This window comes from Tympanuchus pallidicinctus, unplaced genomic scaffold (assembly GCF_026119805.1).
Source record: "Tympanuchus pallidicinctus isolate F22 unplaced genomic scaffold, pur_lepc_1.0 scaffold141, whole genome shotgun sequence".
NCBI classification, from domain to species: domain Eukaryota; kingdom Metazoa; phylum Chordata; class Aves; order Galliformes; family Phasianidae; genus Tympanuchus; species Tympanuchus pallidicinctus.
The window spans coordinates 1-17,474 of record NW_026294661.1 but is presented as its reverse complement, the minus strand read 5'-3'; the positions used below and the strand labels follow the sequence as shown (position 1 = coordinate 17,474).

At 56.1% G+C, this 17,474-nt stretch overlaps 2 protein-coding genes across 2 annotated transcripts; one reads left to right on the top strand and one right to left on the bottom strand.

The window, feature by feature from the left end:
- Positions 1-2,179: 2,179 nt before the first annotated feature.
- On the top strand, positions 2,180-4,794 carry LOC128076600 (olfactory receptor 5AP2-like). The gene is made up of 2 exons (XM_052674438.1): positions 2,180-2,282; positions 2,371-4,794. The coding sequence occupies exon 2, from the start codon at positions 2,395-2,397 to the stop codon at positions 3,325-3,327; it is 933 nt and encodes a 310-aa protein (XP_052530398.1). The 5' UTR covers positions 2,180-2,282; positions 2,371-2,394; the 3' UTR covers positions 3,328-4,794.
- Positions 4,795-9,403: 4,609 nt separating this feature from the next.
- On the bottom strand, positions 9,404-17,459 carry LOC128076599 (maestro heat-like repeat-containing protein family member 7). The gene is made up of 23 exons (XM_052674437.1): positions 17,369-17,459; positions 16,867-16,955; positions 16,626-16,757; positions 16,449-16,528; positions 15,777-15,885; positions 15,580-15,669; positions 15,353-15,457; positions 15,080-15,254; positions 14,765-14,865; positions 14,512-14,661; positions 14,033-14,187; positions 13,618-13,750; positions 13,339-13,523; positions 13,112-13,249; positions 12,748-12,865; positions 12,367-12,663; positions 12,134-12,280; positions 11,614-11,715; positions 11,397-11,499; positions 10,918-10,977; positions 10,451-10,838; positions 10,094-10,196; positions 9,404-9,772 (listed from the first exon to the last, which is right to left on the bottom strand). Exons 1-21 carry the CDS (start codon positions 17,439-17,441, stop codon positions 10,687-10,689), a joined length of 2,694 nt encoding a protein of 897 aa, XP_052530397.1. The 5' UTR covers positions 17,442-17,459; the 3' UTR covers positions 9,404-9,772; positions 10,094-10,196; positions 10,451-10,686.
- Positions 17,460-17,474: the final 15 nt, after the last annotated feature.

The window sequence follows — 17,474 nt, the reverse complement described above, 5'->3', positions numbered from 1 at the left end:
GTGAATGTGTGTGTGTGACTGTGTGATTGTGACTGTGAGTGTGAGTGCAATTGTGTGTGTGATTGTGAGTGTGACTGTGACCGGACAGTGATAGACAGTGGCAGCGTCAGTGACGGTGGCAGCAGCAGCATTGCACAGAACGGTTTGTGAACATGTCAGGATACCTATTGGTGTTTGGAGCAGGAGCCCACACTGTTTGTATCTGAAGGCTCCACGGCGGGTTTTGTGCCCCAGACTCTGGGCAGCATTGCGCAGTGCTTTAGCATTCGTCCCCACAGGCAGCAGGGCAGGGCAGGACGGCTTTTGCCCGCAGGCACTGCAGCAGATGTGCTAGCTCTTGCTGGCCCTGCTTTGCACCATGAATTTACCTGCATGTTTTGGTTCGTGTCCTTCGTGTCCTTTGGCTGAAGCTGAACCCACCCAGGTGCCCAGGATGCCTACTGGGATGATGAGCTTTGCAAAATGAGCGCTAGTTCTGAAACTTCGCATTTCAGCGTTGCTTGATGTGTGCACAGCCCCGTTTTTCTCACCAGTTCTGCTTCACAAGATGCACTGGAGCCATAACAGACGGCTTTGATCCTCGCACCGCCCAGGTGCAAGGGCTTCTTGCTCGGGTTTCTCACAGATTGCTTTGCACTGCGGTGCCCCAAGATGGAAAGTTGCTCGCTGTGGGACGTAACAAGCCATGGAAATGCACCAAACTGGGGAAAAGCAGCTGAAGGTCGCCAAAAGTGTCTGTGCTGAAGGTGATGGTGGAAAAATGGGGACGAAGGCAATGATCGTGCGACCAGCCTTGATGGCAGCGCAGCCCAGCAGGACATGGGCACGTAGGAACGAGTTCTTGGGAAAGAACGAATGCTGATTGAAGCCCTGCTTTCAATCAATGCACTGCTTTCCTGTGCCTGAGCTGTTCAAACGTGGAACCTGAACTTTGAGAGAGCGTGCTTGCTTCTCAAGTGTCCGGGGAATGAAGGAATTCTGCTTTGTAACACAACGTTGGGGTTAGAGAGTTTTATTCCTACATTTTGGATGACGGAACATAAATACCTCCCAAGGGTCATAGAAGCCATTATTTTTTCTTTTTGTCTTTTTTTTTTTGATTGCATTTAGGGCCATTCCTGATTCTGATCAATTTCTGTACGGCAGCAGATGTCCGTCTCATTTCAGTGCTGCTCAGGACTGTTCCTCACCATTCAGGTGCCTCCAGCCCTGTCTTGGTGCACCTTTGCCCTTTTCCCTGAGATCTGCTCCAGTCCAACACGGGACAAAGGAGGAGGGGAAGTGAGGAAGGATGTGGTGGGGAGACCTCGTGGGGAATGAATGCAAGGAGTGAGGGAGAGGAAGTCCAGCTGCAGTTCATCCTGAAATGCAGTCTGAGCAGCTGGTCAGAAAACAGAGCTGCTTTCCAATTCCAGCAGTGGAAGGGCTGTAGGGTCTGGGCTTCTTCAAGCTTTTCCACCTCGGAGCACTGTGCTATGCTTCAGAATGAGGCTGAGATTCCTGTCAGCTGCCTTCCTCTGAGTCGATCTCCGTGACAGCTTTACAGGACGTTCGCGTGGTCGCTTTCAATGTGAAATCCCTACAACTCCCAAAGAGGTGACGAGTCATCCAGCAAGTGTGAGCTCACCCCTGCTGCTGGAACACTGTGTACCAAGGGAAAGAATTTTCTGAAACGCAATTCATTGTCCATCCCCACATGATGGAAAGAAGATAGGAAGAAAGAAGATAAGAAGAAAGGAGATAGGAAGAAAGAAGACAGGAAGAAAGAAGACAGGAAGAAAGAAGATAGGAAGAAAGAAGGAAGAAAGAAGACAGGAAGAAAGAAGACAGGAAGAAAGAAGATAGGAAGAAAGAAGATAGGAAGAAAGAAGATAGGAAGAAAGAAGACAGGAAGAAAGAAGATAGGAAGAAAGAAGATAGGAAGAAAGAAGACAGGAAGAAAGAAGACAGGAAGAAAGAAGACAGGAAGAAAGAAGATAGGAAGAAAGAAGACAGGAAGAAAGAAGATAGGAAGAAAGAAGATAAGAAGAAAAAAGACAGGAAGAAAGAAGATAGGAAGAAAGAAGACAAGAAGAAAGAAGACAGGAAGAAAGAAGATAGGAAGAAAGAAGATAGGAAGAAAGAAGATAGGAAGAAAGAAGATAGGAAGAAAGAAGACAAGAAGAAAGAAGATAGGAAGAAAGAAGGAAGAAAGAAGACAGGAAGAAAGAAGACAGGAAGAAAGAAGACAGGAGAACTTTTTTCTTTTTTTTACCCCACCTGCACACTTTCTAGTGCCGGAGGTCCCTGTTTATTTATTTGCTGTCAAAGAGTAAAACTTGAGATGAGGGCTATTCTGCTTTGCTCACTGGTGTGTCTGCTTGCTTGCAGCTGCATACGGTTCTCCTGAGAGGGATGCTGGACGGAAATCTCACCGAGGTGACAGAGTTTGTCCTCCGAGGCTTCACTGACAGCCCTCAGCTACAAGCCTTCCTCTTCACCCTGCTGCTCCTCATTTACACCGCCAGCCTGCTGGGGAATCTCACCATCATCACGATAACCCGAGTCGACTCTCGCCTGCAGACCCCCATGTACTTTTTCCTCTGCAACCTGGCCCTCATTGACATCACCTACTCCTCTGCAATCGCTCCCAAGACGCTGACGAATCTGTTAGCAAAGAAGAAGGTAATTTCACGTCCGGGCTGCGCTGCACAGTTTTTTCTTCACTCTTTTTCCATCAATGCTGAAGTCGTGCTCCTAGCCGTGATGGCTTACGACCGATTCGTGTCTGTCTGCAACCCACTGCGCTACGCGCTGCTCGTGTCCAGACAGCAGTGCTGCCGGCTGCTCTGTGTCTCGTACCTGTGTGGATGCATCAATGCAGTCGCCCACACGGCTTCCCTGTTCAGCCTGTCGTTCTGCAGGTCCCGTGTCATCGATCACTTCTTCTGCGACATCCCGGCGCTGCAGCAGCTCTCCTGCTCCGACTGGCGCTTTGCCCACGGGCTGCACGTGGCCTTGGCTGCAGCTGCAGGTTCAGGCACCGTCGGCGCCGTCCTCATCTCTTACCTGTGCATCATCTTTGCTGTCCTGCAGATTCGCGCTGCCCAAGACAGGTGGAAGGCTTTTTCCACCTGTGCCTCCCACCTGTCTGCTGTCACCCTGTTTTATGGCACCCTCTTCTTCATCTACTTGAGACCCAGCAGCTCTGCTGATCAGTGCAAAGCGGCGGCTGTGTTTTACACGCTGGTGATCCCTGCGGTGAACCCCCTGATTTACAGCCTGAGGAACAGGGAGGTGAAGGATGCCCTGATGAGGGTGATACTGAAAGCATTTGTTAATAGGTAAAATCCTCTCACGGAGCAGCTCTGAAGGTGCATAAGATCAGGAGGTGACTACACAGAGCGCAGCTCGCGGCTTGTCAAAAACAGCAGGGATCCTCAAGGAGATGGCACGCTGCTCTTTCGTTTTCCCTGGCTTAGAGCTTAGGAAGTCAGTCAGCAGAGGGAAAATCCAACCACAGTATTTTCAGCCACCAAGAAAATGTGAGTCGGGGTCCTGAGAGACAGATCCCGGCCTCCCCCTGCAGACTCACTGCGGTCTGCCGACCATCCAGCTGTGCTCCTGAGAAATAAGACTTGGGGTGAAAAACCTTCCTGATGTCTCATTGCGGACCAGACGATGTGATATCCGGTGTCACCAAGCATCTTTGAGGTGAAGGGCTGGGAAGGAGCGCATTTCTGAAGTCATCCAAAGCAGAGAAAGATATGTTGGGAAAACAGAGATGATTTTCTTGTACTTAGAAGAAATCGTGTACAGCATATGGCAGAATTTTACAGAAAATCATCAGGCAACTGTAGCAATAAGGCAAAAGTCCACTCTTAACGTGAGACTGTGACCCCCGTCGCTGTGATCTGCTTTGTGAGGAACGTTCCAAAAACTAATAATGTCAGAATGGTGAATTGTACCAAGAAGTCGCATCACCAGATCAAATGAAACAGCACCCAACCTTTGTAGGAGCAGTTCCTTCTGGATTGGTGTGGCCTCATCCACCAAGTGCCCAGGTCCAGCCAGCCGTCTGGGCTTCCTCACGGGTTGTGTAGGAAGAAATGTGTCTCTTGAGAACTCCTCTCTCTCCTTAGGCATCTATCTTAGCAAAGGAGCTTTCTTTTTGAGGGTTTCTGCTTGCCACAGAACGTGAGCAATGACAAGTGCAGAGCAGAACACGTGTCACTCAGCTTTGTTTTTCCTGAGAGAAGCAACGCAATGCTCACATTCCTCACTTCCAAGCTCTGCTTAATGGGTTCCATTTGTCCCTGTGTAATCCTTTCACCTTTGCACATCAGTTATGCCTCTCCCAGCCAGTAGAAATAACAGTAATATTCTGCTAAAAGATAAACTTGTGTGGAATTTATGTTCAGAGCTCACTGTGTCAGCTGTGATTTCAGAGGTGTTTCAGGTAGCCTGCTCTGCAGGCAGTACAAAGGTTTTAAACTGGGCTGTTTCTAATGAATTACAGACATTCCAGAAAGTGGAGTTTCTATCTCCAGGGCTTGTATCTGTAAAGGCTGTGCAGAAGGAGAATGTCTGTTCCTTGAAGGTATTGATCAGGGCTCTTTATCCTTGTCCCATCTGTCCAGACCCCGCTGAAGAGTCTGGCCTCTTCCTTCTTACAGCCCCCTTTAGATACTAAAGACCACCCTCAGGCCACCTCACACCTCGTCCCTTCCCTTCCCTTCCCTTCCCTTCCCTTCCCTTCCCTTCCCTTCCCTTCCCTTCCCTTCCCTTCCCTTCCCTTCCCTTCCCTTCCCTTCCCTTCCCTTCCCTTCCCTTCCCTTCCCTTCCCTTCCCTTCCCTTCCCTTCCCTTCCCTTCCCTTCCCTTCCCTTCCCTTCCCTTCCCTTCCCTTCCCTTCCCTTCCCTTCCCTTCCCTTCCCTTCCCTTCCCTTCCCTTCCCTTCCCTTCCCTTCCCATCCCCTCCCCTCCCCTCCCCTCCCCTCCCCTCCCCTCCCCTCTCCTCCCCTCCTCTGCAGATGGACCTGCAGAGCCCCTGTGGGTGCTGTGTTTGAATCCAGCAGGTGTCTGAGTGCCACACACTCATTTGTTCACTCCTCACTCTTCCTACAGTGGGATGGGGGGAGAGAATCAGAAAAAAATAACAAAGTAGAACTCATGGTTAAATAAAACTATTTACTAAGACAGAGAAAAAGAAAAGGATAATAATTACGACAAATATATGAATGTACAGAACAAGTGATGCACACGAAATTGTCCACCACCCCCCACGTGATGCCCAGCACCCCCTCAAGCAGTAGAAGTGAGAGAGATGAACTCCCACCCCCTTCAGAACTCCTTCCACATGACGTCATATGCTATGGAAAATCCCTTTGGCCAGTTTCAGTCAGCTATTCTAATTCTGTTCCCTCCCAGCTTCTTGGGCCCTTTGCTGAGAATGGCCTTGGCTCTGCACAACACTGCTAAGCAGCAGCTAGAAACGTTGGTGGACCAGACACTGAAAAAAACGATCCTGTCCCATTGGAAACAAAGACAATATGCACCCCTTACTCCACAGCATTTGCATTTCAGGCAGTGGCAAGGGGTGCAGGATTTGTTTCCAGCCATCCGGTGGTTGCTTCCACCACTGCGTACATGGCAAGCTTGTCGGTGAGCATCCACCTGCCAGGTCCCCCCATGTTTACATTTCAGCCATCGTCCTCTATACCAAAGGAGCTTCATCTGCCCTGGAGAAACAGTTCCTCCTGCCTGAAACTGAAACAAACATCTTCACCAGTTGACGTGCGGAATCAAACGCTGTAACCCAAGTAAGATTACAAAGCAGGGACGGTTTGTTCAGTGCTCTGCAGACACCTGGTGCAGGGGGAATAAATCAGCCTCACTTGTGCACCGTCTGAAAAAACTGTGCTACAGATACAAGCGAAACTAAAACATCATCAATAGTTCTCCTGGAAATCGGATAAACATTCATTACACCCCGAGAGTTCGTTAGCATGCAGACCCTCCCTTCTTGGCGTGCGTAGCGGGGCGTGGGATGAAGATCTGCTGTTTTCCTCTGACCGTTTTTGCCATGAACTCCTGGCCTCTGCTTTCGGTGTCTTCAGCTCTCCACCCCATGATGGCACTTCTCCATTCCTCATCCATCTGCTTGGAGCCTCACATTTTGCTCCCTTTACTCAGCCCAGGTCTTCTTGGCCTTTGGCTCCTGCTTGGGCCTGCAGCTCTCAGGTCATTGGCTGCTTTTGGGCTTCAGACACTCCCAGGGTCACTGGCAGGAGACAGAAAGGGCAGAGCGTGAGCTGCCTGCCTCAGGGGATGATGGCCTTGGGGCAGCATCCTGCAACCCTCAGCCAGAACCCTTGGCTGCAGCACAGCCTTCCCCCAGGGGCCAAACCTGTGTCCCCATCCCAACACTCCAGGAGCTGTGTTCAGCCCTGCTGGGTGGCCACAAAGAGTGACTCTTTGGGGTTGGGGCATGGGCCCCTTTCTGGGGTCACATCCTAACTTGGAGCCTCCAGCCTCACCTGGGCCAAAGCTCTCCGTCTGTTGTCAGCTTCTTTCTGAAGCATCCTCACCTGTACCTGCAGCACTCCAGTGTCTGATGAAAGCCCACGCTTTAGAAAATCTCACTGGAATTGGGAAGGCAGAGGAGATCCACAGTAAAACTTCAGATCCGTGACAAGGATGCAGATGGATATGAACAATAAAAACAGAGGTAGAGAAAAGAAGAGCACGGTTTGCAGTGATGAACACTTGTCTGTAACTTCCACAGCCGTAACTCATCCATATTAGACCCAGAACACCACAACTTTAAAGTAACACTCTAACTGACCTGTGCTGTATCGAGCCTCCAAGGTGCCTTTGCTTTTCTGATTCTGGAATATAAGTTTATTTTGTCTTTCTACTTAGTAGGCAAAGCTCACCGTAAGAAGAAAGCAATATTTTGCTATGGGTGAAGTATGTATGCAGCCAGATGTGCACAAATTCTTTCAATACGGGACAAAAAAACATATGTGAGACCATACTGTCTGATTTGGAACCACGCTGACTTTGATAAACCTGCCAAAAGGCCAGAAACTGATTTTTTACCATATTTGAGCATTTCCTTATTGCATAACTTCAACTGCGTGGGAAACTCCAGGCTGCCACACGAAGCAGCAGGCGCCTCCTCAGATGTGGCACTGAAGGACACGGCTTAGTGGGAAATAGTGGGAAATAGTGGTGGTAGGAGGACGGTTGGACGGGATGATCTTGGAGGTCTTTTCCAACCTCGGTGACTGTACGATTCCGTGCGTTTTGGTGCTGAGGATTTTGCCTCTCTATTTCTAAGCAAAAGCACAAGACTCCTTGCTGTCTGCTCTTTACTGCGAGGTGACGGATCTTCAGAGCACGCTGCACCAGGCTGCCCTTCTGCTGCCATCTGCAGCCCCTCGGACCTTGAGATTGCTCGCTCCGGTTCTGGCCAGGCCGGTCCAAAGCAGCTGCTCTCTGAGCATGTGCTCAGTGCTGGATGCTCAGCGCTCGGCTGCCCAGGGCAGCTCCTGCACAGCTCACGTTTCCAGGCCTCTGTCCTTCTCCTTCTTGCTTCTGAAACGTTCCCAAAAGCCCAGCTTGTTCTTGGAGCGACGCTGGCACAGCAGGGCCCAGAAGAGGAGCCTGTTGCAGCCCTTGGCCAGGAGCCCTGGCTGTGACACAGCCTTTCCTACACACGGCTCTCCAGCTGAGCTGGGCTCTGCTGAGGGCTGGAGAGGGGACAGAGGGGGCAGCCCTGTGAATGGGGGCTCCCGGCAGCCCCATCCCAGCCCTGCCCTTAGGGATGGCCGGCCGAGGGTGGCAGAGAGAAGCAACGTTCCAGGGATTCGGGGAGCAGGCTGCGGCTTCTCTTTTGCTTCTAAAGCCAGGGTTTGGATTTTCAATTGCAACACGGTACCTTAACGACCTGTTTGGGCATGGGACTGGTTTTTACTCAAAACACAGTTTGGAAGGGAATGCAAATATTTCTATTGAATGAGGAACTGCAATTGTTTCCCCTGGGGAGAAAGAGCAATCCTGTTCCGTGCACAAAGACCAGAACACTGCAGAAGACCATTTTCTGCAAGACCTTTCTTGTATTTTCCTCCATCTCTTTCCATGCGGTCTGACAGCCGATGGATTTCTGTACAAGAGACTCTTGCCAAAAACAGGGCAGTTCTCTTCCCTCACGCATAGCCCTGGGGTGGCTTCAGGTCAGAACACCCAGGGCAGGCAGCCATTTCTCTCTTCAGCCTCTCACAAAGCCCTTCTCTTCCCACCGGGAATCTAAAGGAGCAGCGAGCTGGAAGGAAACAGTCTCCTCTTGTCCCAGGCCCAGCCTCACGCACGGCTACGCCTTTCAAGTGCTGCCAAATCCTGGGCTTTGGTGAGCTCTGTGTGCCGCCAGAAGGGAGTGGGACTTTGGAAATTGAGGAGATCCCAAGGCTGCAAGCAATGCAGGCTGTCAGAGCCAAGGGGTCTTGGAAGGAAGAGTCCCCACTGTCCTTCTAGCTCTGCTTTTCTACACGGAGACAGCACTGTCTCGCTGCCATTGTCAGAGCAAGGGGAGGTTCTTTCACTGTAGGTACAGCTGACGGAGAGATGAAGACACAGCGGGTTAGATGTCAGCCCGTCCAGTTTATTACACATCCAAGCTGTTTAGGGAGATGGGGAAGACGGGCGATGGAAAGATGGGAAAGGAAAGCAAGCAGTCTCTGTAGCAAGCAAGAGAGAGGTGGTCACCACCACGGGTCCAGCTTGGTTCGTAGTTCAGCCCTTGATGATCAGTAGCGATGGGTCATCAGGGGCTGTTGTTCAGTTGGTGACACGGCATCAGAAAGTCCAAAAGGGCCACAAGGCAGAGTCAGCTCTCTTTGGAGGGACAGTTCAAATCCAAAGCGGTCGAGTCAGCTCTTTTTGGAGCGGCAGCTGCTGGCTTTGGGATCTCAGCAGAAACTCCTTTGCTCCCATCTCCCGGGCCTTGCCAGCAGATAAGAGGAAGCAGGGAGGTGCCCACCTGCATCCTGTTTTTCACTGGATAGGATGGTATTGTTCCCCAGTTCTCCCAAACCAAGCTGGAGTTTTTGGTCGCAGGCCAGATCTTTAGCCAGTAAACAGTCCTGAGCAATCTCTTCCAAAGGCAAACAGCTCCGAATAAATGCTTTCCAACGTAAAAGTGCCTACCAAGTGGTGTTGGTTGGCGCACCCACCTCTCATCTCCTAGATTAAGTCAGTCTTATGGCAAGCAGTGCCTCAGAAAGCAAACCGGGAGCCAAAACCAGAGAAGGCTTCAGACAGGCACCCAGGAATGGCATTCCCAGATGGGAATCGTGCATCTGCTTTGCAGCCTCAGGTGGAGCTCTGCTTCTCCTGGGCACCCCGTGGACAGGCCGCCTGCTTTGCTCTTTGGTGGCTGACTCTGCATGGATTTGGTCCCCTTGTGCGTCCGTGGCACCGCAGCAGAGGCGTTGCAGCTGCGCTTCTCGGGCAGGCTGCTCTCGGAGCTCGAGGACCGTAGGGCTGCCAGCGGTGTTTGGTGCAGGGCTGGGGCTCCGCAGTGCTTTCTGAGCTTGGCCTGTGCCTTTTCTGTCACTCCTCCTCTACCAGGGACTTTCACCGCACCGCGTTCCTCTTCTTTGCCACTTGGAGGCAGCACTGCCTGTGCCGGATGCATCTCTGTCGCTTTGCTTTTGGTAGAGCATTTTCCCTTCTTTTTGTTCTGAGGCTGCTTTTTGGCAGAAGATGCCCCCGGGACCGCTGGCAGCTGACTGAAAGGACAGAGTGGGAGGGGTCTGCCTGAGTGGGTGACAGCTTTGGGGCCGTATCCTGCAACCCCAAGCCAGGACCCTTGGCTGCAACGCAGCCTTCCCCACACACAGCCTCTCGGGTTGCGCTGGCGCTTTCCTGAGGGCTGGAGAGGGGCAGCCGTGTGAAATGGGGGCTCCTGGCAGCCCCACGCCACCCCTCGTGTGCTGCACTCAGCGCCGCTGGGCGGCCCTGAACAGTGACTGCCTGGGGTTGGGCAATGGGCTCTTGCCGGGTCAGGGAAACACCCCGTGCAGATCCCGACCCTGAGCCTGCAGTCTCACCTGCTCTTCTTCTTGACATCGCTTGTTCTCTTCTCCGGGCTGCTTTGCACCAGAAAGGAGACATGGATCCAGCTGGGCAGGGGTGGCAATTCAGGACATTCCTCTGGAATTGGGAAGGAGAGATCTTGTCAGAGGAGACTGACTGTGAACCTGCTGGCCGGTGACACGCAGGCTGCTCAGGCGTGTCCCAAAGCACCCGAGAGGGCCGCTCTGCTGCCCCTGCAGATGCAGAGACCGTGGGCCCTCAGTGCCTCGTGTCCAGCTCTGCCTTTCCAGGCTGCAGCTCTGTTTTGGGCCTGTGTTAGTGGCATTTGCTTTGGGAAAGAGGAGCTGGGTGTGCAAGCTAGGAGGGGTTACCCTGTTTGCATCCAGCGTGCGCGCAGTGCTGATAAACATCCCTGCTTTTGTCGCTCCTTTGTGGTCACGGAGTTTCCGCAAGTCAGCTGGGCTCGTGACTGTGCTTGAGGTTCAGCTTGGAGTTCTGGTTATGGCTGGGGATGCAGTTTGCTTTGGGGCTGTGGTTGCTCTTCGGGTTGGCATTCATGTGGCAGTGAGGAGCAGAATGCAACACCTCCAAACCCTTTGGACTGGCACTACTCCTTCTGCTTCCTCTGGAACCACTGGAGCGACGCTCTGCCCCTAGGCCTGGTGGGCGGCACATCTTTCTTCTGGCAGAGGATCAGCAGCGTCTGCTGCACCAGGGAGTTCACGGCCAGATCCCTGTCCCCCTTGGCACCCTGCAGGGCTGCAATGGAGCGGGGCTGTGTCACCACGCGGGCCCCACACGGCGCTTCCTGGGCGCGGGGCGGGGGGGGATGGCTCACCTTTACGGATGTCCAACACCATCTCCTCGTTCTTATTCTTCAGCTTCTGCGCCAGCATCCCTGCACACACAGGTCTCCGTCAGCACTCGCCCAGCCTCATGGTGCCCGGGAACCTCACTGCACCCAGTGACCCCCATGAGGCCCCAAGGATCTCCAGAAACCCCACAGTACCCCAGGAGCATTCCCATCATTCCCAAAGACCCTACAGCGTCCCAGGGACCCTATGGTGCCCCAATGACCCCCATGGTGCCCCAACTGCCCCCAAGGACCTCGATGGTGCCCCAGAGACCCCCAGAGACCCTACACAGTGCCCCACTGAGCCCCATAATGCCCCAGCGATCCCACTGTTGCCTCAATAACCCCCAAGAACACCATCGGTTCCCCAGTGATCCCCCAGGGCCTCCCCCGTGCAGTGACCCCACAGCATTCAGACAGGGGTGGGGGCAGAGGGATGGGGACCCATCAGGACCAGGACTCACCCAGGAAGCGCACGGCCGCCTCCCTCAAAGCTGCCTGTGGGCTGTCCAGGTGCAGCATGGTCTGCTTCATGTACAGCTCCGCATCTCCTTCCCTCTCCCGAAGCTGCAGAGAACAGCACGGTGGAGGAGGCACCTGCACAGCTGCCCACCCCCCTTTCTGCTGGAGCAGGGCGGGTCCCGGGGTGGGGGAGAGGGGTTGAAAGGTGGGGGTGCTTACCAGGCAGTCAGCGATCATCCAGACCTCCGCTTTACTGGCCAAGCGTTGCAGTCGCTGCCAGCCCAGGAGCTTGGCGGCACGGATCAGAGCAATCTGAGCAGCCTGGGGACAGCGACACAGTTGGGGGGGGTTGGCAAGAGAGCCTGGGGGGCCACCACCATCCCCACCCTGGGGTGGCACCGCAGCTGGTTTCACCCGCGGGATCTGGAGGAACGGCGGCGGGGATCTGGGAGGGTTTTCCTAAGCATAATGACTGTATGGGTGCGAGTGGCGGAGCAGGGGGACGAGGAGGACTGTATGGGTACACATAAGGGGGGGATCTGGTATCTAGGAGGGCTGTATGAGTGAAAAAGGGAGAAGGATCTGGCAGGACCGTATGAGCGGGCACGGAGCGGGTTGCTGGTCAGAGCCAGTGACCTCAGAGGCCTTTCCCAGCGTTCACAATGCAGTGAATCAGCAGGGTGGGCTGCGGTCACGCCGGGTGAGCCCACGATCCCGTGACTCCATGAGCTGCACCCACCTGGGCCACGTTGTTAATGTCCTCATTCATGTGGATGAAGAGTGGCAGCAGACTCTTCTCCGCCTCTGGCAGCAGCTGCTTCCTGCCCGGCGCCTCCAGCAGCAGCGCAAAGAGCTCCATGGAGTGCCAGCGCATATCTGCCTTTTCCTGGAAGGGGACACACAGGGAGTGGTGCTGAGCTCTGCACGGTGCGGGGGACGTTTGGGTGCTCCCCGCTGCCCCGCGCCCCTCACCTCGTTGAAGTAGGACAGCAGCAGCACGGCCAGCTGGCCGACCACACCTCGGACGCTGGCGGGGTGCTCTGTCAGGATGCAGTGCAGTATGTACATGGCCTGCAGCTTGATGTCAGCCCACGCGTCCTGCAGCCACAGCAGCACGTCGGGCAGCAGAAGCTGCATCTTCTCATCGTAAAGGTACCGCAGCCCAAGCAGCGCCAGCTCTCTGCTCCTGAGCTGTTCGCTGGGGACGTGTTTCCTGAAGATCTTCTCTGCGTAGTAGTCATCGTCCCGGAACCCGATGAGGATCCACATCTGTGATGAGTAGTGGTCAGCAGGCGGGAGGGGGCTCAGGCCCCCATCGCCTCGAGGGGACCCCCGCACCATCCCCACACCCACCTCGAAGTAGAGCGCCATGGCCGGGACCTCCCTCCACTGCAGCTGGTGGTACTGCAGCAGCTTCTGCAGATGGATGAAGATGGGCCTGCAGTGACTCTGGCATCTCCTCATCAGCACCCTGTGGGATGGGGGGAGAGCTGAGCCCGTGTTGGGGGCTGACCCCACCAGGTCCGGGCTGGGGGGGGGACCGGAACAGCTCATCCTGCCCCACAGTGTGCTCCTCCATCTGCACACCACGCCTTGGCACCTCTGAGCACTCGCCAACTTGATCCCTACTTCTCTCAAGAGGGCAGCATGTGGGGCAGCGCATGGGGCACCATGTGAGGCAGTGTGGGGCAGCACGTGGAGGGGGTTGGGGCCGTACTTGGCAAAGTTGCACAGGCCATTCTGCCACTGGGCAGCGCCAGGCAGCCGCGCCCACAGGTTGTAGGTCTCCATGAAGAGCGCCAGGTCCTCCATATCAGAGCACAGCAGCAAAAGGCGCAACGTCTCCACCACCATCCTGCATGGAAATGGGGCACCGTAGGGTCAGGGGTCAGCGCGGGGCCAGGGCTCAGCGTGAGTGGTGCCACCGGGCCACGGTGGTGCTACCTGGCAGCAGAGGTGAGTGAAACCGGGCCAAACGGCTCCTCCGTGATGGCGATGACCTCCAGCGAACAGAGCTCCTCACAGGACACCAACTGGAGGACGAGAGCCACAAAGAGCTCCGGGAAAAGCTGCTGCACCTGCGGGCCGTACTCCAGGTTCTGCAGGAGCTTACAGAGCGCCGCCACCGCCTGCGGAAAGCACCCGCACAGCGCTCAGCACCGAGCTGCTCCCCTGGGTTGGGGGCAGGGAGGAGGCAGCGTTCCCGGGAGACCCCAAACTCACGGCCAGGCTAAGGGTGCTGGACTCGGTCTCCAGGCCCAGCGGCGCCATCTCCAGCAGACGCAGCAGCTCCTGCATCATCTGTGGCATCGCGTCCTCTGAGGACAGCGCCAACTCCCACAGCTCCCGTGCGTCCCTGCGGCACAGAGCCATCCTCAGCGGGAGCCCCTCTAAGCGTGGGCTGGGGGTTTCTCTCTGCGTAGGGTGGGGGTCCTTCTATGGGTGGGGTGAGGGTCTCCCCAGGTGTGGGATCCCTCTCCGCATCGGGTGAGGGTCCCAATCCACGTGCGGTGGGCATCCTTCCCCACAGGGGGTGATCTCCCTCTCCGTGTGGAGTGGGGGCCTCTCTTGTTTGGGATGGGGTTCCCTGTCCATGTGGGGTGGGGGTCTCTCTCAGCAGGGGGTGGGGGCAGCGCACTTGTCACAGGTGGGGGAGCAGCGCAGCAGGCTGAGTGTCACTGTATGAGGGCTGGCGGCAGCCAGCCTGGGGAAGACGTCACGGATGTGCTTCAGTGCCTTTTCCTCTGTGATCAGCTTCCTGCTCCTGTGGATGGCTGTCACGATGCGCTGCACCTGGAAGGGTCACGGGGACAGCAAAACTTCACTCCAGACGTCCCCAAGAGGGGCCAAGTGCCCTGAAGTCTCAAATCTCAAAGGACAACCCAACACAGCCTTCCAGCACCCAACCCAACCCCACTCTAAGCATCACGACCCAACCCAACACAAACCCAACCCCCAGCAAACCCAACCCCACCCCACCCCACCTCACCACCCAGCACCCATCCAACCCAAACCCAAAGTCCAGAACCCAACCCAACTTCAACCCAACCCCCAGCCTCCACTTCAACCCCACCCCCATGGGCTCAGTCCCCCAGTAAGCAGCTGCCAGTTGCTCACATCGTTGGGCGTGGGCTTGAAGTCAGCCGTCAGCACACCCATCAAGTTGGAAGCAGCCTGGGCGTTGCAGTTGCTGCAGTCCTTCATGCCCTGCAGCATCACGAGGATGAGGTCAGTTGTCTCCCAAGAGTGGAAGTGCTTTGCAAAGCGCTGGGGAGGAACAAACACAGAGGGGAGAAGGAACATCAGCCGTGTTCCCCCCATCCCCACAGACCCTGCAGCCACGAGTCCCGGCACGGCGATCTCTCCTCACCAGCAAAATCTCCGAGGTGTTGGTGGTCCAGGTGAGGGAGAACTCGTGCTCATCTTCCCACTGCTCCTGCTTCCCCTGCTCTTCCGGCTGCACTTCCCAGCCTGGAAAGGAAAGCGAGGCGAGGGTGTGTGAGCGGTGGGAGCCCTGCAGGGAGCTGGACAGCTGCCTCCACCCCGAGCGCAGGGCCGTGGGGCACAGCTCCCCAGTGCAATGGGGTTCTTCACTGCTCGGAACAGCAGCTGACGCAGCGCCATCCACGCTCGGCCCCGTGGGACGTCTGCAATGGATGGAGGCAGTCAGCGGCCGCTTTCTTACGGCTTCTCCACAGGATGAATTTGTAGAGGTGATGGAGAGCGCTCAAAGCACAGCGGTGCGTTTTGTCCTCCTGGCAGGCGCAGCACAGGATGAGGCTTCCCACCAGCTGCCCCAGCACGGGCAGGCGGAACTTGTCACAGCAGATGGGTCTGAATCGTCCCGAGGAGTGATGGGGCTGTGTGTGGAGAGCAGAAAGTTGAGCGCACGCCCAGAGAGGGGAGAGCGGGGACAAGGAGGGACAAAGACCCCACGCCATGGGGGTCGGGCCCTTACCCTCTCCTGGCAGTAATACGCCAGTGAATGGCACAGCTTCCAGATGCGTCCCACTGCCCTCTGGCACGCAGCTGAGTTCTGAGTGGAGGTGAAGGGCAGCAGCACCTGTGGGAAGAGGAGCTCTGTCTCTGCCCTGTGCCCCCCCGGATCACCCCAAAAGGTTTTGGGGTGGTGGGGATGGCGGAAGAACAGCCCTCCTCCGTGTGGCCCCTGTGGGCACAGCTCACCTGGAAGGCGTTTTTCAACTCCTCTCCGATGCCTGCAGTGGGGTGGATGAACACCAAGGTGTCCAGCATCTCATCCAGAGCCCTGAGAGTCTGCAGGATGGACAGAGTGGAGGGAGATCAGAGGGGAGGGGACGGGGGATGCACAGCAAGAGCCTGTCCTGCAAGGCGGGGGGGCCCTGCAGCTCCCCAGCACTCACCTTGGAGTAAAGGCTCACGTCCAGGTCCTGCTCCAAGGGAAGCAGGAGGATGCTCTGGAAGCACACATCAAAGAGAGGGATCTTTTCCTCCAGCAACCCCTCCACCTTGCTGCAGAAACAAGAACTGCAAAGCTGGGAGCGCTGTGCTGCGGGATGGGGAGTGGACCCCTGCCATGGGCAGCACTCTGCAGAGCGAGGGGGGCAACGTGGGGAGGGAGCCCCTCCTCCACGGGGATGCGTGGGGCAGAGGGAGTCCTGAGTGCTGCTGTGGTGGGTGTGGGTTAGAATCATAGAATCACAAGGTTGGAAACGACCTATAAGATCATCTAGTCCAACCGTCTCCTCGTCACCATTGCCACCACCAGCACTCAAGTGTTGGTTGGGGTTGGGGCTGGGTTTGGGTTTGGGGTTAGAGCTAGGGTTAGGACTAGAGTTAGGGTCAGGGTTTAGGTTGTGGTTAGCGTTAGGCTTAGGACGAGGGTCAGGTTACGGTCAGCGTTCGAGCTGAGGCCCAGCAGGGCCGCAGGACTCCCTCAGCTCTTTGGCCAGCCCCGATGCAGGAGAGCAGCAGCCCAGAACGGCCAGGATCGTCCCCTGGGCCTGCAGGGCCGTACAGGCCGTGTGGGGCCGTCTGAATGCTGCGGGGCCAAGCCGGCAGCAGCTGGGCAGTACCTGAGGGCGGTGATGGTGGCCATCGCTTGCAGCCGCAGTTCGGAGCTCAGTTTTTTGTGCGGCTCCTCCGCCAGCAGCACCTGCAGCACAGCAGGATGGCACCGGGCACTCAGTGCTCGCAGCGCCGGGAGGAGAGGAGCCGCCCGCTGCCCCCCTCCAGCACCCAGCGCCCCTCACCATGATGTTCTCCACAAGATTGTTCCGGCGGCAGAAGACGCGCAGTTCCTGCGCCACGTTCCTCTCCGCCACGCGGCTGCAGATGGTGCGGATGCTCTGCAGGAACTTCATCTTCTGCTCCTCGTTCTGAGGCTGTCAGAGAGTGGGGGGAGAGTGAGCAGGGGGGCAGAGCTCTCCTGCGGCTGAAATGGGTCTGGGGGTGCGGATGGGGCACCGCCGCGATGGCAGCGGCCGCAGTCACCTCTGCTCTCTGGACAAAGGCCTCGATGTCGTCCATCGCGTAACGCTCCGCATCACACACGGGCATCCCAGGGGTGTCCGAGCGGGGAGCTGGAATTGGGAGTGCAGGGGGGGTTGGAATTAGAGTTGTGTTTAGGGTTGTGGTTAGTGTTAGGATTGAGGTTGGGGTTCAAGTTAGGGTTGAAGCTGGAGTTGAGGCTGGGGTTGGGTTTAGGGTTAAGTTTAAGGTTCGGGTTGAGGTTGGGTTAGGTTCTGGTTGATAGCTGGGTTTAGAGTTCAGGTTGGTCTTAGGGTTGGGCTTGGGGTTGGGTTAGGTTGAGGGTTAAGGTTGGGCTGAGGGCTGGGGCTAGGATTAAGATTTGCGGTCAGACGTGGGGTAGAGGAGCCCGGAGCAGAGCGAGGAGAGCAGGGGGCTCTGCCCTCTGCCACCCCACGCAGCCCCAGCACCATGCAAAAAGCCCCGCACCGCACCAACCCCCAGCCCTGCGGGGACCCTCGCTCACCGGGCGGCACAACAGGGGGCTCCTGGGGGGTTTTGCCCTTCTCTGCGGGGCAGGAGGGCTTTCTCTCCTCCATCGCAGAGGATGAGGGCTGAGGTTGGGGGACCGA